The sequence below is a fragment of the Danio rerio genome, chromosome 8 (genome assembly GCF_052040795.2).
Source record: "Danio rerio strain M-AB ecotype USA chromosome 8, GRCz13ab, whole genome shotgun sequence".
NCBI classification, from domain to species: Eukaryota; Metazoa; Chordata; class Actinopteri; order Cypriniformes; family Danionidae; genus Danio; species Danio rerio.
The window spans coordinates 27,639,505-27,665,145 of NC_141028.1; the positions used below are offsets into that span (position 1 = coordinate 27,639,505).

Sequence of the window (25,641 nt, forward strand, 5' to 3'; positions counted from 1 at the left end):
AATTTATTGGATTAACATGCCATCAATAAAAGGCCAAAAGTAAAGCACTAATACAATTTCCATTAAAACCAATGTCATTTCTATAATAACCATTTTGATGGATTCTTTAAATTTCATTTCAGCAGGTAAAGGAATACTACATCCAGAAATTTCCCTCGGGCCTAGGGCTGGAACGGGTCAAAATTTCCACTATATGTAATTTGGTTGTATTTTATACATATTTTTTGTCTTTTATTTAAGTATTTCTATCAGTGTAGGATTTATATGTTTAATAATTAACTGTGATTAAATGCGAGTTTAAAATGTGTAAAATACTATTTTGATGGCACCAGAAATATTTACTTAGTAGACAAAAAAATCGAACATTTAAAAAGTACTGATAATTTGTAGAAATTACCAATAGTATATTTGTATTTTTTCATGTCTTGGATTAAGTTAATGTGTAAAATACAGGGGTGAGAGAATCTATACCTCAAAACAGGCAGACTTCAATAGAGCTGGACAACAAAAGCTAAACATTTCTTTTAATATTTCTTAGGTTTCTTCTATGGCTCATATTTCGTATGGTGTAGCTTAGCCTAGCCTACTAGAGCTACTTGTGTAACTCCAAAATTAGCATTTTTTCCCGAAGTAACGTTAGCAGTAGGCTCAATAGAGAAACGCAAAAACAGTAACGTTAGCCTGTTTACAGAATGAACTGACCTGCACTTGACGTCATGAGCATCAGGTCAGTAATTCTGCTACATATCACTGTTGTTTCTTGGAGAGGATGAACTCTTTTCGCTACAAATGGACGCATTTTCTCTATCCTCAAGTCCCTCGAATTCGTTTGACACCGTGAAAGCACGTGGCCCGTTGGTAGTCAATACAGGTTCATGATTCGGTTTCATCCATATTTTACACTCTATGGTTTCATCATAAAATGCCGAATTCAGAAATGAATAATTTGTAGGCCTACTTTATGATTATGAAAAATAATTATTATGACGACATTGATACTCGTTTAAATTCAGCTCATTATTATTGATTAGGGGTTCAATAATAATAATAAAAATCTAATTTATATGTAGAATTAATAGATAAATGGCAGTGGTCCACACCTGCTCAAGCAGTTTTTTTTTTTTTTTTTCAGCAGAACATAATGGTTTGTTTTATGTGCTGGGTTAGATTCACATACTTTCCCCACATATTTTGTAAAGGGAAGAGAATTGATTGTTTTCGTGTTTATCTGCACTCTGTGTCTTCAGTGGTTCACTTGCGCTGGCTCTTCTTAGCGAGCTGGACACAACAATCTGGAGTCGTTTGGTCACATTTTGTATGTTTCAACAGAGACTCTTATCACACTTTTACAAACACATTTTTTGGCACACAAATGTGTTTTTGAAGCTTTGTACAACTACAAAATGATAACCACTAAAGTGACACAGAATGTTTTAACAATGTTTTTGGTTTCTTTATAGCTTTAAACATCTCAGGACCATTGCTGCCAATGAAGGATGAGATAGCTTATGTATTTCACCAATATAAGAATAAATAAATACATTTGTATTTAGTAGATGAAAGAAGGTCACAGGAAATTGGAATGAGATAAGGGTGAGTAATTACATCATTTTCAGTTCTGGATTAACTAAGACTTTAAAGTGATAAGATGCATTTGTCAAAAAAAGGCAGTATGCATGTTCAGATTTCCCAACTTTTTGTTCAACTAATTCTTTTTAACTGCAAAACTGAAACTGAAAAAATTTGATTATGTCAGCTTCTTGACCCACAAATTTCACATTTTGCCACAAAATGTTGCATCTTCTTATTTTTTTCTCTCTTTTTCAACCACAGTTATTACTTCCTCACCTCATCTGTTTAGTTTGTTTTTTGTCCTTCATATATAAAATACTTTACAGCCAGATGTCACTTGATAGCCACCAACCAGCAGAACACTGTAAAAATGCTTGGTTCAATATGGAGACAACATGAAGAAATTAAGTCAACTTTACAAATGTTAGTGGATTGAACATAAAACAATTAAGCAATTGTTGACAACAGCAATTATCAAAAGTCTTTTCTTGTTGTGTTTTGTACTTGCAAACAGTAATGGCTGTTCTGAAGATCTGACAGGGGCGGCCCTAAAGGGGCTTCCGCTCTGAGTGCAACATGAACATACAACAGCGTGTTACACTGACAACAAGGCGAGAGAATGAAAATAGAAAAAGAGAAAAAAAAGTGTGGTTGTCCATTTCCTGTAAACCTTTTGTCTGCTAATGCTGAGAGTAAGAACTAGGAAGAGAAACTCAATGCTCGCCGTTCAGCCTAGTCATCAGTAGTGCAGAGGAGATCTCTCAGTTTTCCCCTGCCTTCGACTGTACGTTTTTAACGGTTTGTTTAGACGGCGTATGAGGCCATGAGGCGAGCCGCGAAGGGGAAAGCTCAGGAGTGTTCGGGCAGCTCTTTGCTCAGTATACAAGAGAATGAGAAGCTGGAGGATCTGCTGGGCAGGAGGTGTGTGGTAAGTTCAGGGCCTCTCTGTGCAGGGACTGGGTGTAATATTAAGATGGGTATGGGTGATGGGTAAAAACACAAGTGGAGATATCTGCAAACTCTGGGCCAAACATTGATGAAAATGCCATGTTCAGACAAGTCCAGTGTGTTTATTTGTTTGCAATTATTGTTGTGTGACTTTTTTATGACAAGGTTGAATTGAACATTTAACACAATGTACTATTTTATACAAAAGCATTTTTTTAATGAAAAGTGTGCATTAAGAAATTGCGTATATATGAAGACAAGGAATTTTGAGTGTGTCTTTAACTTCTCTTTTTGAGAAGCTGTTATTTTTTCAGTGTATTCCCCCTCATTTATCTAGAATAAGAAGTGGAACATCACTTTGATCGTGTGAAATAAAATTGCCACACATTTTGCAACACTTGTTAATGCATTAACTAATGATCAGAAATTTATTTCTTGCAGTATTTATTCATTTTTATTTGCGTGAATGAATAAAAATACAAATTAGTTTGTGTTAGCTCAAGGTCGTTAAAAAATACTAACCACTGCAACTCTTGGTCAGTAACTTGGTTAGTACACTGTAAAAAATCATGGTTGCCTTAAATTTTTAAGCTGAATCAATTTAATCTCCATTGAACTCATATTTTGTTCAACCGACTTAACACAGCTTGTGTAACTTTTAAAATTAAGTTAGAACATGATTAACTTTTAATAAGTTGCAATGACCTAAAACATTTGCTGTCATGACTAATTGATCATAGAATTTTTTTAGTGTAAATGTTAAGATTGACGTCACCCAAGAATAATAAATGCTCAATGGGAATTGTTAGTTTATTTTAAGCAGTGCCTTTACCTACTGTTAACCTTATTTTAAAATATTATCTATTAAATGTATATTGCGTTGTAAAATATTTTATTCTGTAACGTAAATTTTTAGTAAAAATACTACAAACTGTCACTGTAAAAATTGTGGCTGTCTTAATTTTTTATTCGAATCAAATTAACTTATCAATCAGACTGACTAAAAATATTAAGTTAAACTTTGTATAACTTAAAAAATTTAGTTGAACCCTGATTTACTTCAAAGTAACTTAAAAACATTCATAGCCATTACTTTTGTCATATCATTTTTACAGTGTGAATATGGTTTATGGTAGTATTATATAGTAGTAGATGCATAGTAGTTCTCTTTTATGGCAACACACACTGTAAAAATCATAGCCATGATAACTTGTGTTTTTAGGTAATTGTGATTTACTAAACTAACCATGTTCTAACTTAATTTTAAGTTATGCAAACTTTTTAAGTCAGTTTAATATAACTTAGGCTCAAATGACTCATAGGGTTAATTTGATTCAGCTTAAGGCAAGCAGTATTTCTTTACAGTATTAAAGCTTTAAAAAATGTGTAAAATACTATTACTTTACTTGACATCACAAATTATAATATTGTTTTTTTACTTTAAATTTACAGCTTCTTTAAGAGTAAACTAGAAATTTCTTTGAGATACTCATAAACTTATTACATCCACAAATAACTCGTGGATCAAAGAATGTAGGTAAACCAGTGAATCTAAACGTGTTTCTCACTTCTACATTGGGTTATTTATTTCTGCTTTCTTTAATAATTCAATTATGACATATTCAGGACCAGATGCAGTAACTGGTGTCTATATTTATTATAGTAACATTTACTTTCATGCAGCCAAAGATTTTAACTAAAGTGACTATTGCTTCATATACAGATATGCTCCCGTTATCTGCAACTGCATTGTATTATTTCCACATATCACAAAGATCAAGCAAGAAATCATTTATAGGAAATTAACACTGATATCACTGACACAGTAACCTCCCTCCGAGAGCTTCAGACACAATATCTGCCATTTTGTGGGTATTTTCTGTGTTTAAATGCACAGTAAAGGCTTTTGTGATCGAAGGAAGAGAAGGTGTGAAATTGGCCTTCACGCTGCTTGAGCTCAAAACACCGAGAGGGCTTTGTCAAGGGAAGTTGCTTAAAGACATTTCCTGTCACTGTGCTTGTAAACAGTTGCTGTATAATCTGCCATTTTTAAGTTAATGTTGTGCAAACTTTGAATATTCCTAAATGTGATTTACATACAATCATGCTGAAGCTTTGTCAAAGTGTGATGCTAACAAAACGGGTCATGGAATTTCTGGAATATCTGGATATTTTAGATATTTTTTGTTTAAGTCAGAGATGCTTAATCTAGGGCCCACGAGCCAAAGTTGGCCTATGGTAACCTATGATTTGGCCCTATCTGAGAAGAGAGTGATGAGGAGGGTTGGGGGTGAATGCCTTTAACTGAGAAGGTCCTTTCTAATAAAGCATAACCCCTTTTAATTGTTTTATTGTTGAGCTAAAAGGAAGATAAAACTTAATGTTTCATTTAAATGTTGTACAAAAATCTGATGTTTAAAAATGTCCATATTGTCACTTTATGGACCGAGAACAATGCAGAAGACTTCAGATCAAGGCAAAAACAGGTGCAGCTTGACTTGTTTATTCAGCGTTAAACTCCATTCTGTTATAAATAGGATTGTTTTTGTCTTTACTGTTAAAATTCATGATCATTTTAATATATATATATACTGCAATAATTAATATAAGGCAATGTTTTCTAGTTATTTTTAAAAATTATTAATTACCCATGGAAATTGTAATTTAATACAGTTACATTTGTTTACAGTATACTTACATTTGGCCCACAGCCCTCAATCAAGTTTTTTTGTTAGTTTTCATAAGAACAAGTTTGGGCACCCCTGGTCTAACTCATGGAGTATTAGGGGCTTTTGTTTGTCGCTTAGCGTAATTAGCGTTATTAGTGTAATTTTTCTGTTTTTGTGAAGTTTATTTATAAACAAATTTCGAGAGGATCACGTGCTTATGATTGATCACAGCTGTTCCAACTTTAGCTAATGACTGATTATCCTATCAGACGATCCTTAACTCAGTATAAATAAGCAGACTTTTCTCATGTCAATATCTTCGTCTTGAAGAACCCCCCCAACCCACCTCCACCCCCAACCCCCCAACCCAACCCTACTTTCCCTTCTTTCAAACGGGCGTCACGGTGGCCGGCGATTAGCGCTGTTGCCTCACAGCAAGAATGCCCCTGGTTTAATTCCTTTCCAAACCAGACCGCATTTTTGTGCAGAGTTTGCTCGTTCTCCCCATGGTCGCGTGGGTTTTCCCCGGGTCCTCCAGTTTCCTCCCACAGCTCAAAAATAAGCACTCTAAACAATTAATCCAAATACTTTAGCTAAACTCTGAGTACACCTTTCAGCATCCATATCTGACAATTAGCTACAACAAGCAAGTGGGGGAGTCATCGAGATCTACCTGAGCTCAAACTCCCCTCTCGCCTTGCAACGGGAGGGAGCCCAGGGCTCGAGGGTCTTATAAGCTCAGGGCTCTCTCCCGGGACAGCACGCTAAACTAGCTTTATTATCAATCATCAGCTAAGTGTGAACTCTTGAAATTATGTTGTTATGGTTAGGCTTTCAGCAGTGCCTTTTATTCCCATGTGTCAACTGGTTTTTAGTCAAATCAAATGCAGCCTAAAGTAAACATGCCAGGAAATTTCTAGAGCTTTGTCTACAAAATGACCACTTTAATGATACGTAAATGTTTGAGGACAAAAATAACCATTCAATATAAAAAACAGATGTTAGGGGCAATTCTTTTTTACACATTTACACGTTTCACACGCTAGACCTGCTGTTCATTTAATTTCTAAATGTAAAATTGCTTAATTATTAGCCCCCTGTGTTTTTTTTCTTTTTCAAACATCTCCCAAAAGATGTTTAACAGCAAGGAATTTTTCACAGTATTTCCTATACATTTTCTTTAAAAAAACTCTTGTTTTTATTTCAGATTAAAAACAATTTTAAATTTATTATATATCTTGTGTACAGAACAAACTATCGTTATACAATGACTTGCCTAATTAACATAACTTGCATAATTAACCTAGTTAAACTTTCAAACTGCACTTTAATAATACTTTACATCTATATAGCGTTTTTCTGGACACTTAAAGCGCTTTACACACTTTTAGAGGGAATCTCCTCATACACCTGGATGACACGGCAGCAGACATATTACGCCAGACCACACACCACACATCAGCTGATGGTGGAAAGTAGACAAAGTGATGAAGCCAGTTATGATATGTGTATGGTTAGGAGGCCATGATTGACATTTTTTACGACACCAGAGAGTCAGGACCTAGGTTTAACATCTCATATAAAAAATGGGGCTCACTGAACAGTATAGAATCGCCTTCACTATACTGGAGCATTAAGACCCACAAAGGTTAAGCACCCCCTGCTGGCTTCTATAACACCACTTCCAGCAGCAACCTAGCTTTCCCATGTGGTCCAACATCCAGGTACTGACCAGGCACTGACCTTAGCTTCAGTGTGATCATGTGAGAGTTGCAGAGATCTAGCTGCCGGCTACTTTAAGCTAAATACTAGTAAAAAGTATCTAGTAAAATATTATGTCTATAAATTTTCTATAAAAAATATAATCAGGGCGAAGATAAAAATAAAGCAATCATTATAAATGAGCTATTACAACTATTATGTTGAAACTTTGTTAAAAACATTTTTCTGTTTAACAGAAATTGGGGACATAAATATATAGGGGTCTAATAATTCAGAAGAGCTAATAATTGTAACTTCGATCTTAAAGGTAATCGAGATACATTATTTATTGCTGCTCTCATATTTTCTGTTATGAGATTGAAAAATAATATTCAAGCTCAAACTCTTTTAACATTATGCAAAATTAGACTGCGCCATGTTTTTCCTTTAATCTTTAGTCATAGAAATTCTGGTTTTTATTCAGCGAAAATCATGGAATTTAACATTGTTTTGAGGCTGTTCATTATTTTAGACCTTATTTTGTGTTTTTGTCTGCAGTCTCTGTCCTCAGCGGTTGTGCAGTTGCTTATGGCTCTTCCGAGCGACCCGAATCGATGGACACCACAACAATCTGGAGTTGTTTGTTTCGTCAAGGACAGTTCTCTGCGCTCCTTTTTCATCCGTCTCTACGACATCAAGGTTTTGCATGTCATTTCGGTCTTACTGTAACGTAATGAATCAAGCAACTTCAAAAATAATCTTCTATTTTGGATTTAATACATACATAAAATATACATTAATACATACATAAAACAAACCATCTCAAAATAAGATTCAATTTACAGTAGTCTTCAAAACTATTGAACAACATCCATTGATCCACTTCAAATGTTGACTACTGTATGTATGTGTGTGTGTGCATGTGTGTGTGTGCGTGTGTGTGTGTGTATATATATATATGGCGAGGCAGTGGCGCAGTAGGTAGTGCTGTCGGCTCACAGCAAGAAGGTCGCTGGTTCGAACCTTGGCTCAGTTGGAGTTTCTGTGTGGATTTTGCGTGTTTGACCTGTTTTTGCCTGGGAGAAAAGTGGAGATGATCTAAACCATGTTACTTCCCTTCAGGCAGGGAAGCTGGTGTGGGAACAGGAAATCTATAACCAGTTGATGTACCAAAAGACTAAACCCTTTTTCCACACTTTCCCTGGAGATGTAAGTATTTGCCTGATGTATCTTCATGCTCACTGTCATTATCTCAGTTGCCTTTAACATTTAATGAGTATTCACAGTGTTGCATGGCAATAATCTTTTTCTTTGTTTTGGGGAAGTTTTTATTTCTCTTTCCTGTAAAATTAATTTAGCGTGTCGTTAGTACTTCCTCATAGAGCTGTCTACAACAAAAGCGTCTGCTGTTGCATTTGAGCATGCAAAAGGAGAAAAAGTTACTCATAATATTTGCATGTATGATGGATGCATGAAGTCCTTGCTTATAATGAAAAAAACAACTGCAATCATTTAGTTTGAGAAGTCAAAATGCTTTGAGAACTCACAGTGTGGCTTGTTGGTAAAGATAAACTATTGAACCTGCTCAGTTTAACCACTGACGTCCTGTGGAAGAATTTTGCACAGAATCTGAGAAAGTTTGGCCTTATAAACTGCACTAAATAGAGCAAACAGTGTAAAAGCAACTAGTTGACTTAACTTTTATAAAGTAAAACGTTGCCTTAAAATGATTAGGTAAGTGAACTGTGCATAATTTTAAAAACTAACTTAAGTCAACTTAACAGTTCCAAGTTACAACAGGTTTCCTCACTTTTTTAAGGTAAAGTTAAACTTTTTAAGGGAACGGGTTTACTCACGTTTATAACTAGAAACTAAGCACTTTTCATAGTGTTAATTACTCTCAAATATGACTTTTGCTGATTGTTTAAACTACTTTTTTTAAATAATTATGTTTATTGGATTTTCACAAAAGTACAGACATAAAAATACACCTTCAACGCAAGGAAAAGTATTAACACAAAACAATCAAGAGAAAAAAAGAAAAAGAAAGCAGATGGGGTGACAATTATTTTTTTTTAATTTACCATAAAATAACGGCCGTTAAAGTACAGAAATTTACCGTAAAATACCAAACGTTAAATTACAGAAATTTAAGGAAATGTCTGTAATTTAATGGCCGTTATTTTATGGTAAATTTCTGTCATTTAACGTCTGTTATTTTACTTTTTCCGGCAACGCAGCTGCTGGAAAAAAGTAATATAACAGATTTTTTTTACAGTGCACTTAAAAAATTTATTTTACCAATAAGGCTAAGACAAAGTTCAAAATAATCCAAATATGGAGTACAAACCTTGAAAAAAAAATCTGTTTTTTTATTTTATTTATTTTTTTAAAGATGTAAGATGATTCCAGAGGAAAAAACTCAAAAATGATTGTGCCAATTTTTAAGTGATGGAGATTTATTACTAATCCAATTAAGTAAAATATTTTTTCTAGCAGCAAAGTTAATATATTATACAATTTCTTATTAGCTGATGAGAAAAATGTGTCCATTGTGTTAATCAATGAAAATGGGTCAAAATCCAGCTGCATTTTAAAAATCTTTTCCATTTCCTCCAACACCAAAGAGCAAAACCTTGAGAGGGGTCTGGATGCAGACCTGGTGCAGTGCAATCTGAGCTGCATCCAATACTTTTTAATGGGCTTACCTAACCCCACCCCTAACCCTACCCCTCACAGTGATGTCACTCGCTTCTTTTGAGTGCATTGTGTCTGACATCGCATCGCTTAGTGATGCAATCTTGGCTTGCATTATAAAGGCTGCATCCAGATACTATTGAAAACATTTGCAGACTGTTACATGACCAAATAAATTGTGTTAAAGTACCTATTTTGGTTTTACATTTTAAACACATTGGCGAATTAGAAGGGTTAAAAAGATGTCTGCGTTAGGAAAGACATGGAGTCTATATATTATTTTTGATTGTGTTTCTCTTGTACGTGTACAAACAGATATTTTCTTAGCATTAGATCAAATTTCATCCCATGTTTCCTCATTATTGTGAGTATCTGACTCATCCTCCCAATTAGTTTTAATTCTCTGTACATTTGGAGATTGGATTAAACGTACTGACCTATAAAATCGTCCCACAAACATCTTTCAAACTACTTATTTAAAATGAGTTAAAATGAGAAACAACAATTCAACAACAAAACTTAGGCGATTTATATTCTAAATTTGTGAAAACTATTTAGTTAATCGATTTGAGTTCTGACATGAAGGAATTGTGTGAAACCCTGCATTTTTTACAGTGTAGAGAAGCATTCTGGCTTTAAGGAATACTCGTGATCCATAGCATGTTAATGTTCAGCGCTGTGCGTGTATGTGAAGAATGGGAGTTTATCAAGATGTGTTAGTTTTAAAGGCTGTTTAGTTTTTTGTCACCATTGCGGTGATCAATGTTCCCTTTAGTGGGGTTTATTCAGTGTCATTTATTTATGTGAACCTTGATATATCAACAATTCCTTTAGTCGAGTCAGGCAAAGTTTATTTCTATAGCTTTATACTATACAACAATGTTTCTCAACCCTGTTTCTGAAGGCACACCAACAGTTCACATTTTCAACCTCTTCCTATTCAAACACTAAATCAAATCATTACAGTAGAGGAGACTCGAAAAACCTGAAATGAATGGGTCAGATAAGGGGACATCCAAAACAAATACTGTTGGTGTGCCTCTGGGAAACACTGCTGTACAATGTAGACTGCACAATGCAGGATGAACAATCTTTTATAGAACATGTGAATCAATTTTGTGTTGGAGGTGTTGACAGGTGTGTGAGTATTAAATGTTCTTCAAATTTTACATCATGACTTAACTTTGATTCAGCTTATGCTAAAGGAGAGACTTGCTTTGAGTGTTAGTATGATGCATTTACAAAGTTACAAATTTACAAAATGTACACTACCTGACTAAAGTCTTGTTGTGAGAGAAACAAATAATGACTTCTAGTTGATCATTTGAAAAAGTGACAGAAGGTAGATTTTTCAGATGAATCATCTGTTGAACTGCATCTAAATCATCACAAATACTGTAAAAGACCTATTGGAACCCACATGGACCCAAGATTCTCTGAGAAATCAGTCAAGTTTGGTGAAGGAAAAAAAATCATGGTTTGGGGTTACATTCAGTATGGGCGCATACGAGAGATCTGCAGAGTGAATGCCAACATCAATAGCCTGAGATTTCAAGACATTAGTGCTGCCCATTACATAACAAACCACATCAGGGCAAATTCTTCAGCAGGATGGCGTTTCTTCTCATACTTCAGCCTCCACATCAAAGTTCCTGAAAACAAAGGTCAAGGTGCTCCTGGACTGACCTGTCCGATCACCAGACATGTACATTATTGAGCATGTCTAGGGTAAGATGAAGGAGGCATTGAAGAATCCAAAGAATCTTGATGAACTCTGGGCGTCCTGCAAGAACGCTTTCTTTGCCATTCCAGATGACTTTAAACAATCTAGAGGCCTTTGCATTTCATAAAAGCCACTTCTGATATCAAATGATCAGTTAGAAATCAAGTGATTATTTGTTGTTCCTTAAACTTGGATAGGCAATAAAACTTTTGTCAGGAAGTGTAATATAGGGTTATATACAAAAGTTTGGCAAGGCGAGTTAGTACAACAGTAGGTTTGGTTGAAGTCAGAATTATTTGCCTTCTTTTTTAAATATTGTCCAAATTATGTTTAACAGGGCAGGGCAAATTTCACTGTATGTCTGATAATATTTATTCTTCTGGAGAAAGTCTGATTTGTTTTATTTCGGCTAGAATAAAAGCAGTTTTAAATTTTTTAAACATCATTTTAGAGACAAAATTATTAGCCTGCTTAAGCTATATTTTGATTGAATAGTCTACAGAGCAAATCATAACTATACAATAACTTGCCTAATTACCCTAACCTGCTAAGTTAACCTAATTAAGTCTTTAAATGTCACTTTAAGCTGTATAGAAGTGTCTTGAAAAATATCTAGTCAAATATTACAGGGGTAATAACAATTCTGACTTCAACAACTTCAATTTGCTCTTCAGTGTTTGGACTATCAGTAATGATTTCAAACCACACTGAACTAAGCTAAACTGAACTGTACTTAAACACTAAAAACTGAACGACCCTGATCCAGTTACTATGACCATTTATGTGAAGCTGCTTTGACACAATCTACATTGTAAAAGCGCTATACAAATAAAGCTGAATTGAATTGAATTGAATTGAACTGTGTCAAACTTAACTCTGTATCTCTCCCCAGGACTGTCAAGTGGGTTTAAACTTTGCAGATGTAATAGAGGCTGAAAATTTCTTTGCTGTAGTGGAGGACAAGATCATGCAGAGAAATAATCGCTTCGGTATTTAAAGTGTTAATCTAAAATATTACATTTAAACTTATTTTCTATCATTTCAAACTACTTCAAACACCTAATGATGAAGATGATCTAACTAGGCGTGTCTGTGAATGTTTTCTTTTATATTAAGCGGAGAAACAGCAGAGAAAAGGATCAGAAACAAGAGGTAAGACACTGTCAGTTCTCATAGTCACTTCAATAATAATTATGTTTAATAAAGTGCATCTGTAATACAGCGTTTATATTTATAGATCGTGGAGCATTGCCACCACTTCCTCCACCAAATGGTGAGACTTTCTTCCACTATTACTGTGCTCGTCTTGTGAAATACTGAAAGCGTCTGTGCTTTAAAGGTTGTGCAGACATTAACTTTGTCTTCAAAACCCAGGCACTCTAGTATGTTTCTGGTGTTTAAACTGTATTAATGAACGTGTATAATTGGTTAATATTTTAAACATTTCTAAATAAAAAAACAATATCATGTCCAATAACTAAATAAACATGCACCAAATCTGATGTTCAGTGATATAAAAGTGTAAGCATTAGCTGTCTCTCTTACCTCTTTCTCCATGCCTCCAGCGGTACCAAGTAATGTGCAGAACCAAATCATCCCAACCAAATCAAAGAAAGAAAAGAAAGAAAAAGAAAAGAAAAGTAAAAACAAAAAAGGATCAAAACTGTTAAAGGGTGATATTGGAGCACCAAGTGGGTTTACGTAAGTGGATCTGCTTTAACCACGATAAAGTAAACGTATTCTTTAGAGAAGATTTTGGCAACTCTGGTTCTGGAGGTCCACTGATCTTCAGAGTTTAGCTTCATCTCCAATCAAACACATACACACACACACACACAATGGACTATTTAGGTAATTCAGTTTCATATAGCGCATGTCTTTGGACTGTAGGGGAAACCGGAGCACCCGGAGGAAACCCACATGAACACGATGAGAACATGCAAACTCCACACAGAAATGCCAATTGGTGCAGCTGGGGCTTGAACCAGTGACCTTCACTGAGCCACCGTGCCGCCCCAATCAAACATACCTGCCTGAAATTCTGAAGACAATTTTCAGGTGTGAGTGTATAGGGATAAAGCTAAACTCTGCAGGACAGTCACCCTCAAGGACTGCAGTGTTCCCATTGCTGTTAAGGAGTTTTTTTAAAAAGAGCTTACATTTCATTGTGTTATGCATTTAGGCATGTCAGTCATCTTGGCATGGCTGGCAATAGCATAGACCCAGACGTGAAGAAACTTCTGTCCTGCGCTGGGATCAGTGAAGCAGCTATGGAAGATTCAGAAACCTCTCAACTCATCTATGATGTCATCGAGCGTTCAGGTGGAATGGAGGCTCTTAAAAAGGAAATGAGCCAGCAGGGTAAGTCACTGTAACCTGCACTCATCTGACAAACTAACTTCAAATGTTATTTACCCAAGGTACCCAGTTCTGTTCCAGGAGACTGCACATTTTTATGCACCGAGAGTCATCGTGGTGTCGACTTAAAGTTATTTTTATTAGCAACACAACAGTTATCGGCCTAAAACCCTTTGCTTGCCATTATTCAGAGACAGCGCTTGCCTGCCTTTGTAAAACTTATATGGAAATTCATTTGAAATTCAGTCATAGTGCATGTCCTGAATAAGTTACAGTACTTTTGTGTCTCCTAGCTGTAAAATACAATGACGATTAGTGTAGATCAGATTGCATGTAAAACAGAAGAGGTATACAGGTCAACAGGCAGGTGCTGATAGACTTTGTCTCTGATCCTTCATTCTTTGAAAAATTTAAAACTCATTCAGATGAAAATATTTTAATATATACTTGAAACCTACCAGTCCTACTGCACCCAACCTGGTTTGAGCTGGGATCAAACTGCCGATTCTTTGCATGGTAGTTGATTGCCCTATCAAGGGGTCTAAAGACCATGGCCTCTAGAGTTGGTCGCTAGAACAGAGGAGTGAGGTTTACCTGCGTAGTACTTTGCTAGCTGGCCTCTGTTACACTCTTAGCCTTAAACCTCACTCCCATCCCGGACAAGCTCCCACATGTAACCCATCCTACTGCACCCATCTTGGTCTGAGCTGGGATCGAACTAGCAATTCTTTGCATGAGAGTCAGTTGCCCTAACAAGGAGTCTAAAAAAATGGCCTCTAGAGTGTCACTAGAGCACCACTAAAGGTCAGAGGAGTGAGGTTTACCTGCATAGCACTTCACTAGCTGGCCTCTGTTACATGTGTTTTAAATAAATTAAAAAAGGTTAGAACCCCAAGAATATGATTGGATACGGATTGAGTGTATTCTTTGATATCTGTGTAGAGTCTTCTCGCCCTCCTGTTCCAAGTGGACATCGAGGCTCCCTTCCTCAAGTTCCATCCGGGTCAGCACCACCACCTTTGCCACAAGGTAGAATGGGGCCTCTACCACCTGTCCCAGGTCAGGGTTCTGCTCCACCTTCCCAAAGAGGCTCCCTTCCACCCACACCTCCAAGAGCAGCGGGATCAGCACCACCCCCTGGTGGACTTCTGCCAGCCCGCTCTGCATCATTAGGGCCCCTACCAAATGTTCCTCCCGGAGGGCGTACTGGGCCTTTGCCTCAACCTCCAGGACCTCGAAGTGGACCCTTACCACCTCCACCTACGAATCGAAGTGGAGGCTTGCCACCACCACTCCCAGGTGAACGTAGGGAGTCTTTAGCCCCGCTTCCAGGAAAGAGACCTGGGGCACAAGGGTCCGAAAGGCGAGGTAATTCCCTGCCGCCACAACCTGCTCAGACTCGACCACCACTACCTCCAGGAGCAAGAAGTTCCCCCTTACCTCCACCTCAGAGAGACAATAGTGAATTCTTACCACCTCCACTGGAATCTGAAATGCCTCCTCCACCTTCTGATTTCTTCCCTCCTCCACCTTGTGATTCGTTTCTCCCCCCTCCTCCTGACGACTTTGTTAATTCTATGCCTCCACCTCATCCCTCTCAATCCAACTTTCCTTCCCGAAACATTTCCTCTGGCTACGCACCTCCACCCCCACCAATCTCCTCCAAACCCAGTGGAGGCGGCCCACCACCTCCACCTCCTCCTCCCGCAGCTCCTCCTCCACCACCAGCTGCTCCTCCTCCAATGAACTTTGGAAGCAGTCCCTCTTCTGCAGCTGCTCCTCCAGCATCCAGCGGTGAGGAAGGAGGAAGAGGAGCATTACTAGCCCAGATCCAAACAGGAATGAAGCTGAAAAAGGTGATTATACACACGGACATTTAAAGGATAGAGGGAGGGGGGGGGGTGCTTTAAACTGATTTAAAAAATATTGCTTAGACATTTTGAGAGTTTCCATATTTTAAATAACAATGTTTTTGTTTTTTTTCAACTTCTGAATTCTACAAATATATTAGTGATGTTTGGTTTCTTTTTACACCCTAAATCGTCAAATTGTAATATTTTCTAAAAGAACATGTGACTGGAGTAATGACTGATTAAAAGTATGTTTTACCAACTCAGATATAAGTGAAGTATTGTATGTGTCTCTTTCCCAGGTTACTGCCAGCCAAGAACCGCCTTCACCTGCTCAAGATTCAGGAGAGGGAATAGTTGGAGCTCTCATGATGGTGATGCAGAAAAGGAGTAAAGTCATCCATTCATCCGGTAACCTCAATTACTCAAGATTTTTTGTCAATGTATATGAAAATGATAAAAAAAAAAAAAAAAATATATATATATATATATATATATATATATATATATATATATATATATATATATATATATAAACAAAATAGGTTTGATTAATTTTTTCAACTTTTTACTGTCTTATAGATGAGGATGATGAATTCGACGATGAAGACGATGATGATGAAGAGTGGGATTAATTGTGATCTTATTGAATTTTTCTTCCAAGTGTGTCAGTAGGTTTGTTTTGGAAATAAACAACACTGATTCAGTGAGTGTTTTCTCAGGAGATGAAAATGCAAATTCAATGCATTTTTCTCTAGGCACCTTCACCGATATTCCACTTTAGATCGATGAAGTACAGAAAAATTATACTATTATTTAAATAATAATATACAACAAAGCCAAAAACAAAATGCAAACAAACAAATGTTAGGGTCAGCTTGAATTGATTGGGATTTTAAGCTTATCACACCATTTTTCATTAGTACGAAAACAGGGTATTTATTTAGAAATTTAATAAACATTGCATTTGGAGGGAGCACAAGATGACGGCAAGAAAAATTAAATAAAAATAGCAATTAAAATTACATCTCCATTAGTGAACATATTGAACATAATAATAATAGACCTGCTGCCAAAGTATATATGATGCTAACGTAGAGTACTGTAAAGAGCAGTGGTCGCTAACCTGCTGATCATGATCGACTGGATGATCTTTATCACTCCCCTGGTAGATCCTGAAAATGACAGAAGAATAAGTACAAGAAATGCATCTCGAGTGATGCTTCTCTCTTTATTTTGTTTGAACCAACTGCTGATTTTATTTTCATTATTGGTAACTGCAGCAAACGTCGATATACAGCTCCTCATATAACATCCCACACCAGCAAGGTGTATGGCCTTATATAATAAGGCTCACGTTTTACATTTGCACCTACAGCACCGAGTTAAAAACATCTCAGCTTTTTTTTTTTTTTTTTAAATATCTAAACTGTGAAAATGCAAGGCAGATAAGCAGCACACAAAACTCTGACTGCTAATAAACAACTTTAAAATGGCTCCTCTCTCTTCAAACAACATGTTCGGTGTGATCTGGGCTCTGAGCTTCCACGATATGTTCAGCAGTTTGCCTTTATAACATTGTGAATTAATGCTGCCAACTATTGTACAAAACATTTGCTGAATTAAATTATGATGTTTTAGTATATTTATTATTTTTGTGAAAGTTGTTATTATTTGTTTTATGATTATTATTTGTAGAATTATATTACAACTCATAAAATGCTACTGTAGTGTCTGTAGAAAATCATTTTAGCAATCTTTTTGTTGTTGTTGTTTTGTTTTGATAGCACTCAATGTAATCTGATTACTGCTAATTTCCCAATGCAATGTCACCCATATTTCCACCCTTCCAAATGTCATCCAGGCATTGTCACAGACTGTCTCGTTAAATTACATTTAAAGTAATGGTTAAACTAGTGCTTTTTACATAGTTTAAAAATGTAAATTAAGTGTCTCAAGCTGTAAATGCAAACGAAAGCTTTATTTTTTTGTCAGTTTTTTGATCGGTAGATCTTGCCTTTCCACAAGGCTTAGGTTTGGAATCTAGAGTTGGTGATCACTGATTTAGAGTGATGAGAAGATTTCAAAGTCTATGAGTGTATTTAATGTGTTCTATACCAGTGGTTCTTAATTCCAATCCTCAGGACCCCCTGCCCTGCACATTTTGTATGTCTCGCTTGTTTGAATCTCATTGTTACTGATCTGATTAGAATCAGGTGTTTTAGGTAAGAAAAGCATACTGCTTAAAATGTGCAGTGTGGGAGGTCACGTGAAGTGGAATGGACTGAATTTTTCCATGACGTCATGTAGGGTCCGGCTTGACGTCATGCAGTGCATCCGAATTTCCATACACAAAACTACCAATAGAAAATTCACACAGATGTACAGATACAGTTAGAAGACGACTACGGCTGTTTCCTGTTGTCAAGGTGAGACATCTGACATCTCAAACTTACCGATCAGCCAGATTTCTGCTTGAACCGAGAAAACTGGACTTTAAACGGAGCGTTGTGTTGTTTTGTGTTGCTGTCTTTAACGTCGGCAGTAAGTTGGTACTTGTCAGCATTAGTCAAATAAAGATTTCAGAAGTTTACATAGGTGCTGCACATTTTTCACAGAGTCAAATTTAAGGATTTGGGACTTTTTTGTGTCCTAAAGAATAAGTAGGTAATAAATAAAATCATGGGGATGTCCAATACTAGCGTTTCACTGCAATTGTTCACAGAGAACAGCTGATTAACACATTCATCTTATTCACTTATTCATCTTATTCACATCCTATGCACAGTCTGTGTCTATCTATCTACAATTGAAGCTAGAATTATTAGCCCTCCTGAATTATGAGCCCCCCTGTTTATTTTTTTCCTCAATTTCTGTTCAACGGAGAGATGATATTTTTCAACACATTTCTAAACATAATATTTTTAATAATTCATTTCTAATAACTGATTTATTTTATCTTTGCAATGATGACTGTACAAAATATTTTACTAGATATTTTTCAAGACAGCTTAAATTGACATTTAAATGCTTAACTAGGTTAATTAGGTTAACTAGGCAGGTTAGGACAATTAGGCAAGTTATTGTATAACGATGGTTTGTTCTGAACTATCGAAAAAATTGCTTAAAGGGGCTAACAATTTTGACCTTAAAATGGTGTTTAAAAAATTAAGAACTGCTTTTATTCTAGCCGAAATAAAACAAATAAGACTTTCCCCTGAAGAAAAAATATTATCAGACACACTGTGAAAATTTCCTTGCTCTGTTAAACATCATTAGAGAAATATAAAAAAAAAAAAAAAAACTCAAAGGGTAGCTAATAATTTTGACCGACTTTTTTATGTCTATTTAATGTTCGAATGACATGAAATAGAATAACAATATTGTGTGTGATTCTTATTAATCAAACCAAATCATTCAGTATTGAATCATTCAGAATTGTTCAGCATTGAATCATTCAGAATCATTTACTATTGAAAAAGAAACAACTGAACACAAGCCCAATAATCTAGTCTTAAACCACAATGTGCAACATTAATATTTTCCATTTGTTCTGAATTTTCCTGGGAAGTATCTCATTCATTCAAAGGTAAAACGGAACTACCACTACACTGAGAAGCAGAAGTGAAGTGACGTCATTGTGAAAAGGGTCTATTGGGAACCACTGTTTTATACAACAGGCTGATAAATACAGAAATAAATCAATACAGAAAACTGCTGCAGTCGATGTAAAATCAAATGTTGATGGCTTTTTGAAGTGTGACCATGCAAAGTTTATGTTATGTAGAATGTTTTATGTGTTTTGTAGCATTCGATTTGTTTATTCAATAATTAAATGTGAATCAGCACTGAACGTACTCACCATGTGTACTGCAAATACACTCAAATGTGAACTGTAAAGTGACTCTACGGCTCACAAATTATTGCCTGTTTATTTGAATGTTTTTTTTTCTTACAAGACAACATCTAAGATCAAGACAGAACATTGCCATTTACAACCAGACTAGTCTACCGTGACACGGACACACATATTGTGAAATCTCTCCAGTGTGAAATATGATCTGTGTGACAATACTCTTGCTTAACCAGACACCAAGCTGGAAACTAAATGCACAGCATACAAGTGTTACTTCCTAAACATTGAAATAAATATACAACATATTTAATTTGTCAATCATGCAAAAAAAAAAAAAAAAAACAATGCCCTCCACCCTTACTCGGTAGATCATTCAATAAAAAAATATACAACTTCAAATAAATATATCTTACAAGTGGTGAGAAAACAGCCACAGACACGGAGACGAGCGTTCTTGATGTTTGGTAATGTCATTAATAACCCAGCTATTAGAGTCCATACATATATTACTATTAAACACACACACATAAAGTACTTTTACAATTTCATAATCCATGTGGAACATTAGAAATTGCACAGGCCCAATGATCGGAACTTTTTAGGCAACTTTGATTCCAGACATCAAAATAGTGGAACGTTTTTAAAGCTGAGGTAAAACCCTCTTTAAAGGTGCGTCGTGGTTTATTAGTCGGTTTTTATTTTGAATTAAAGCCAGTATGACGGTATCCTGAAGGTTATCCACAGCTTATTTTGTGAGCTTAATAAAATTGGTAATACTGAAATGCTTTCAAATTACTGTGGCAAATGGAAATGTTAAGTCCTAAATCAACGCCAGCTACAATCTAAGTACAACAGATGAACAGTCACATACTTAAATGTTAGATCAGTGAATCTATGCAGGATGAATGAAGGAATACAAACAGTGTCCCACAAAATTAATTTGGACTTTTCTGTGAATATTATTTCAGCATATATATATCAGATCAGATTTTTTTTCTGTGTTATTGTTAATTATTTATTCATTTTCTTTTCGGCTTAGTCCCTTTATCAATCAGGGGTCACCAGAGCGGAATGAACTGCCAACTTATCCAGCACGTTTAACGCAGCGGATGCCCTTCTAACCGCAACCCAACACTGGGAAGCACCCATACACTCTTTTATTCACACACACTACGGCCAATTTAGCTTATTTAATTCACTTATAGCGCATGTCTCTGGACTGTGGGGGAAACCGGAGCACCCGGAGGAAACCCACGCAAACACGGGGAGAACATGCAAACTCCACACAGAAATGCCAACTGACCCAGCCAGGGCTTGAACAAGCAACCTTCTTGCTGTGAGGCAATCGTGCTACCCACTGCACCACCGTGATGCCCTGCAATTTTTAATTAGTTAATTAAATTAAAGTATCTGAATCATTTTAAGCACTGTACAATTTTTATAAACCTTTATGAGTTTAAAAAAAAAAATCAACTTTCATAAATTGATTCTTCATTTGTTAACTTTACAACAACAATTTATTTATTTTTAAGTGTCCAAAAGTTTTTAGCATTTCTAAATATTTAGAACCACGATTTATTAATTATTTAAGTTTGTTTGAATAATTTTTTATTTAATAACATTCATTTTTAAGTGTAACATTTTTTTGTATTGTAAAAATGTACTGATTTTGAACAATATAAAACTGTATTAATTTGTATGTGTCCAAACAATTAATTATGAACATTGTCAGGGGCGGATTTAACTAATAAGCAAAGTAATCAGCCGCTTAGGGCCTCAGAAAAACTGATGGCCTGCAAATAAATACCTAGAAGAATAAATTACACTATAAGTTATATACAATCGGGCTGGACAATTTGGCCTAAAATCTAAATCTTGATTAATTAAACATTTTAACTCGATTACGATTAATGAACGATTAATTTAATTGTTTATTAATTTATTTTTTGACAGGTTTTGTACAGTAAATATGCTCTCATATTACAAGTAAGAGATTTCTGAATGAAGGGTGCATTACTTGATTTTAAAATGATTCATAATCCTTTTCGAGACTGATGACTGAAAATAATTGATGTAAACACACACTATCTATTATCTATGATATTTTATTGAACATCAACGCTTAACAACTGAAATTAAAACACACATTGCCTAAAATACTGGAATCAGCTTCCAGAAATGATCAGACATGCTCCAACATTAGGCGAGACTGAAAACACATCAGTTTAGCTGTGCCTTTACTGAATGAGCACTGTGCTACTTCCAACAGATCGCAATATTGTGTCTTTCTTTTCTTTTTCATTCTTTTAGAAACTTTTAACACATTTTCATCTGTTTTTAATAATTTTTTATTATTGTTTTACTTACTTATACTTGTCTTTTTTTATTCCTGTTTACGTAAAGCACTTTGAATTACCACTGTGTATGAAATGTGCTATATAAATAAACTTGTCTTGCTTTGCAAATCACAAAACTTGCGCAACGCGTTGTTGTGATGTGTAGTTTGTTTTTTCGAGAGGTGCGCGGGTATGCAGCGCCGGACTGTACATGTGTGCTTGGCGGAAGTATAATATTAGAATAATATAATAAGTACATAAAAACATAATATATTAAGTATAAAACAGCTTTAACAGAGCGAGGTCATGAGACTCCACACACGGTAGTGAAAATTTGATAAATTATAGGTTCTGAATGTCGATTTCTTTATGATTAATTACCCATCGCTAACATTGTTTTCTATCATATTTGCTTATTGTGATATTATTACATCGACACAAATGTGTCCCCGACCTTCAATCGGTCCAGCAGTCAAATCACTATGTAGTTTTAAAAACGAAATGCTTCATTTTTTATGTTTAGTTGTAAATTCATTTTAAGAAATAAAATGGTTTCAAAAGTTTTACAAGGTGCTTTACATGTTATTATTATTTTGCATTAAAATACAAAGTAGAAAAGGAGATTGATTACAAAAGGTGTATTTTAGAACTATTGGGCCTCTTGGCTGGAATTTCTTAGGGCCCCAAAATCACTAAATCCACCCCTGAACATTGTAAATCATTTTAATTGTTCAAAATAATCCAGTTTTGCATTTTCGTTCATTTGGCTGATTTTGATCAGTATAAAAATGATCCATTTATAAGTTAGCAAGCATTTAATTTTGCATATTGTAAACAGCAAATAATTTTTAATGGTCAGAAAAATGTCCAAACAGTTTATGGGACCAATGTTAATTATTCCATCAAGTTATTCTGTGTTTTCATTTTTAAGTGTCTTAAATGCATTTGTGTTCAGTTCAAACGCTACAAAAAAGGGTCCAAATGGTCCAAAAATGTCCAAATACTCTTTGATGTCACTGCACATAAACTAACCTATAAGAGTCCAGGAGAGGCTGATGAACAGGAGACTCACTCCTCACTCTCCTCAGTGTGTCTGCGGTTTGTGCGTTTGGGCAGCTCGGCGCGAGGATTTCCTCCAGCCGTCAGCTGCTCCCAGTAGGACTGGCAGTATTGCTGAATCAGACGCATTTCTGGCTCCAGCAGGAGTGCAGGTGTTGGAGGAGCAGGCTGGTGCTGGTGGCCTTTGTGACTGCTTCTCAATGCCTCCTCCTCGTCTTCGTCAGGGGTGGTGAGGGCCACAGCGATGTCCCGGTCCAGGATGCGCAAGGAGACACGAGCCAGCGTGTGCTTGAAGTTATTCTCTGTGGCCAGGCAGTGGTACTGACCCGCGTCTGCTTTAGTGAGAGCTTTCAGAAGAACCCCTTGAGGAGTCCTGAGCACCTCCCCGTCCCGATTCAGCTGCCAACACAACCAGCAGATGTGCATGTGATATCAATGTACACTTCTGTTCAAAAGTTTTCTATTTGCATATCAACCATTCACAACACCCTAGCAACCACCCTGAACACCTAAGCAATGACTATATCTGTCAATCCTCCTGTTTTTCCCGCTATTCTCCTGTATTTTACAATTCTATCTCAATTTCATCCCGTAAATGTATTTTCCCATATTTCTCCTGTATTTAAATTCTTACTATGAAGGCTAGCAACTAACATTTAAAAGCTGATCCTCCCTATATGCAACTCATACTGCTAAACCACCACAGGATGCCCCTTGCTCTTAAACCTTTTGGTGCCCTCTTGTCCCTACCACTGGCTTCCTTGTGTTATTGTCCCTACTGTGTGGACCTTGTCATCAACCTTGTGCTTAATTCCGTCAATAAACACCTTTGTATATTCATTGCTGCAACTGGGCCCGTTTTCTAGCAACCAACCAAAAAACACACAGTAACCACTGAAGTACTATAGCAAACACCCAGAACTAGCAACCGCATAGCAAAAACTCACAGAACTTTTTGTTCAGCAACAAACCAAAATGCCTTTGCAACCACCCTGGAGTCAGTTCTTCGTACGTGGATAACTCATTTAGCTGGATTGGGTTATTGATGATTTGTTTATATAAAATAAGCCTGCTCCCGAGCACGTTTGAACTACCAGAACTGTTGCTATGACAACAACTCTCGGATGAGTTTTCAAGAACAACATGATCCTGAATCATGTCAATAACCAAATACTACTAATTGAGTAGTCCATGTACGAAGAATGGACCCCAAAACTCATTCGAGAGTAGTCATAGTAACTGTTTTGGTAGCAGGCTTACTTCACATAAACAGGATTAGATCGGGTCTTTTCAAGCAAAGGTAATACTGAAAGTATGAACCAAATGCTGATATTTTCTTACAGCAGTAGTTATATACGCTTGGAAAAAAGTAGATAGTTAAAATTCTCTCTCTCTCTCTCTCTCTCTCTCTCTCTCTCTCTCTCTCTATATATATATATATATATATATATATATATATATATATATATATATATATATATATATATATACTATCTATATACACACACATACACAATTGAAGTCAGAATTATTAGCCCTCCTGATCTATAAGCCCCTCTGCTAAAAATTTGGACCTTAAAATTAAAAACTGCTTTTATTCTTGCCAAGTTAAAAGACTTTCTTCAGAGGAAAAAAAATATTATCAGACATACTGTGAAAATGTCTTTGCCCTTTTAAACATCATTTGGGAAATATTTTAAAAAAGAGAAAGTGTATGTATATATATATATATATATATATATATATATATATATATATATATATATATATATATATATATATATATATATATATATATATATATAAATATATATATATATATAAATATATATAAATATATATATATATATATATATATATATATATATATATATATATATATAGTTGAAGTCATAATTATTAGAATTATTATTATTTTTTTAAGAGTTTAAAGTTTAATATACAGTTTAAGTTTAAAACGTATATAAATAAAACTTCTGCAATCTGCACTCAAAAATAAAAGTTCAAAGACTGTCACAGGGTGGGTTCTCCTTAATGGGTTTAAAGAGAACATTTATTAATATGGCCGTTTTATACACAAACATGTACTATTTTAGGTACCAGCTTTATTACAGTTTGTGTGTGATAATAGACATGCTCATTGTTCGACTGTTTTTTTTAAGGAATAATAAATTATGCAGTTTTAACAGCTAATATGACAGTGATTTGCTGCTTCGCAAAAGTTGCAAACACCATTACGGATTTTAAAATGGTTTCAGTTCTAGTCAGTTATTCTTTACTTAAAACTTGAATAAGCCTAGGCTACTATAATAAAGAAAATTCGCTCTAAATGTAACCCTAAATAAATTGCTAAATACTCTTGACACATGAAAGTGTAAAGCCTGTTGCCCGCAACAGAGGTGGAAAGTTATTGCGTGTCACATTTAACAAACCATTTGCTACAAATTTTATATAATTTTTCTCACAAGGATAAGTTAATATTAATCAGATGATGTCATTACGCTGCTGTAATGTCAGCCAATTATTGCATTGCTGATCATAATTTTGTGAATTAATAGATCTGTCCTTCACAACACACGCAATGATTTCAGATCAGTTCATCCAGACCTTTTAATCTGATTCGCGATATTGGTTGAAGAACCAAACTAGCCAGAGATTAGTTATCAAGACTAAAAGATCCAGGATCTTTCAAATCATCTTAGATCATTTAAGCTAGGAATGGACCCCTGAACAAACTTTCAACCATATACAGCAGCAACACCCTACGAATGACATAACATTTTACAACCACCTCATCTAGTGTGAAATCAGAAATCTATAGTGAAATTATAAATGTTCTAAAATGATAAACTCTCACCTTTGATCAATCTAA

At 35.5% G+C, this 25,641-nt stretch overlaps 3 protein-coding genes and 1 long non-coding RNA gene across 7 annotated transcripts in view; 2 read left to right on the forward strand and 2 right to left on the reverse strand.

Annotated features, from left to right (window-relative positions):
• stk38a (serine/threonine kinase 38a) overlaps window positions 1-869 on the reverse strand; it is a 41,451-nt gene extending 40,582 nt beyond the window's left edge. The window contains exon 1 of the mRNA XM_087263082.1: window positions 703-869. The gene's annotated coding sequence lies outside the window, so the exon portion shown is untranslated. The remainder of the gene's footprint in view (window positions 1-702) is intronic.
• Window positions 1-25,641, forward strand: part of LOC147842649 (uncharacterized) — a 149,389-nt gene that overhangs the window by 90,005 nt on the left and 33,743 nt on the right. The window lies entirely within an intron of this gene.
• wasa (WASP actin nucleation promoting factor a) lies at window positions 345-18,111 on the forward strand. Of its 2 annotated transcripts, XM_087264811.1 has the most exons (14): window positions 345-727; window positions 1,461-1,593; window positions 1,834-1,995; window positions 2,087-2,500; window positions 7,449-7,589; window positions 8,013-8,099; window positions 12,203-12,299; window positions 12,427-12,462; window positions 12,548-12,583; window positions 12,876-13,011; window positions 13,493-13,671; window positions 14,611-15,524; window positions 15,821-15,929; window positions 16,101-18,111. In XM_087264811.1, the coding sequence occupies exons 4-14, from the start codon at window positions 2,396-2,398 to the stop codon at window positions 16,151-16,153; spliced, it is 1,893 nt and encodes a 630-aa protein (XP_087120937.1). In that variant the 5' UTR covers window positions 345-727; window positions 1,461-1,593; window positions 1,834-1,995; window positions 2,087-2,395; the 3' UTR covers window positions 16,154-18,111. The 2 variants fall into 2 exon arrangements, with proteins under 2 accessions (XP_087120937.1, XP_087120938.1); XM_087264812.1 differs by lacking the exons at window positions 1,461-1,593; window positions 1,834-1,995; window positions 2,087-2,500 and having other exon boundaries at window positions 474-727.
• Window positions 16,436-25,641, reverse strand: part of sema3ga (sema domain, immunoglobulin domain (Ig), short basic domain, secreted, (semaphorin) 3Ga) — a 53,732-nt gene continuing 44,526 nt past the window's right edge. Inside the window, exons 18-19 of one of the 3 annotated variants that reach the window (XM_087263300.1) lie at window positions 22,743-23,168; window positions 16,436-16,693 (exon numbers count right to left, since the gene is read on the reverse strand). In XM_087263300.1, coding sequence (XP_087119426.1) covers window positions 22,779-23,168 — 390 coding nt within the window. In that variant the 3' untranslated portion in view covers window positions 16,436-16,693; window positions 22,743-22,778. 3 annotated transcript variants of the gene reach the window in all.

Bases quoted from the DNA above. Each gene is read 5' to 3' on its own strand.
- wasa (XM_087264811.1), top strand. From the start codon at position 2,396: ATGAGGCGAGCCGCGAAGGGGAAAGCTCAGGAGTGTTCGGGCAGCTCT. The intron at 2,501-7,448 runs GTAAGTTCAGGG...TTTTGTCTGCAG, and splicing joins TGCTGGGCAGGAGGTGTGTG to TCTCTGTCCTCAGCGGTTGT. The intron at 13,012-13,492 runs GTAAGTGGATCT...TTATGCATTTAG, and splicing joins GGAGCACCAAGTGGGTTTAC to GCATGTCAGTCATCTTGGCA.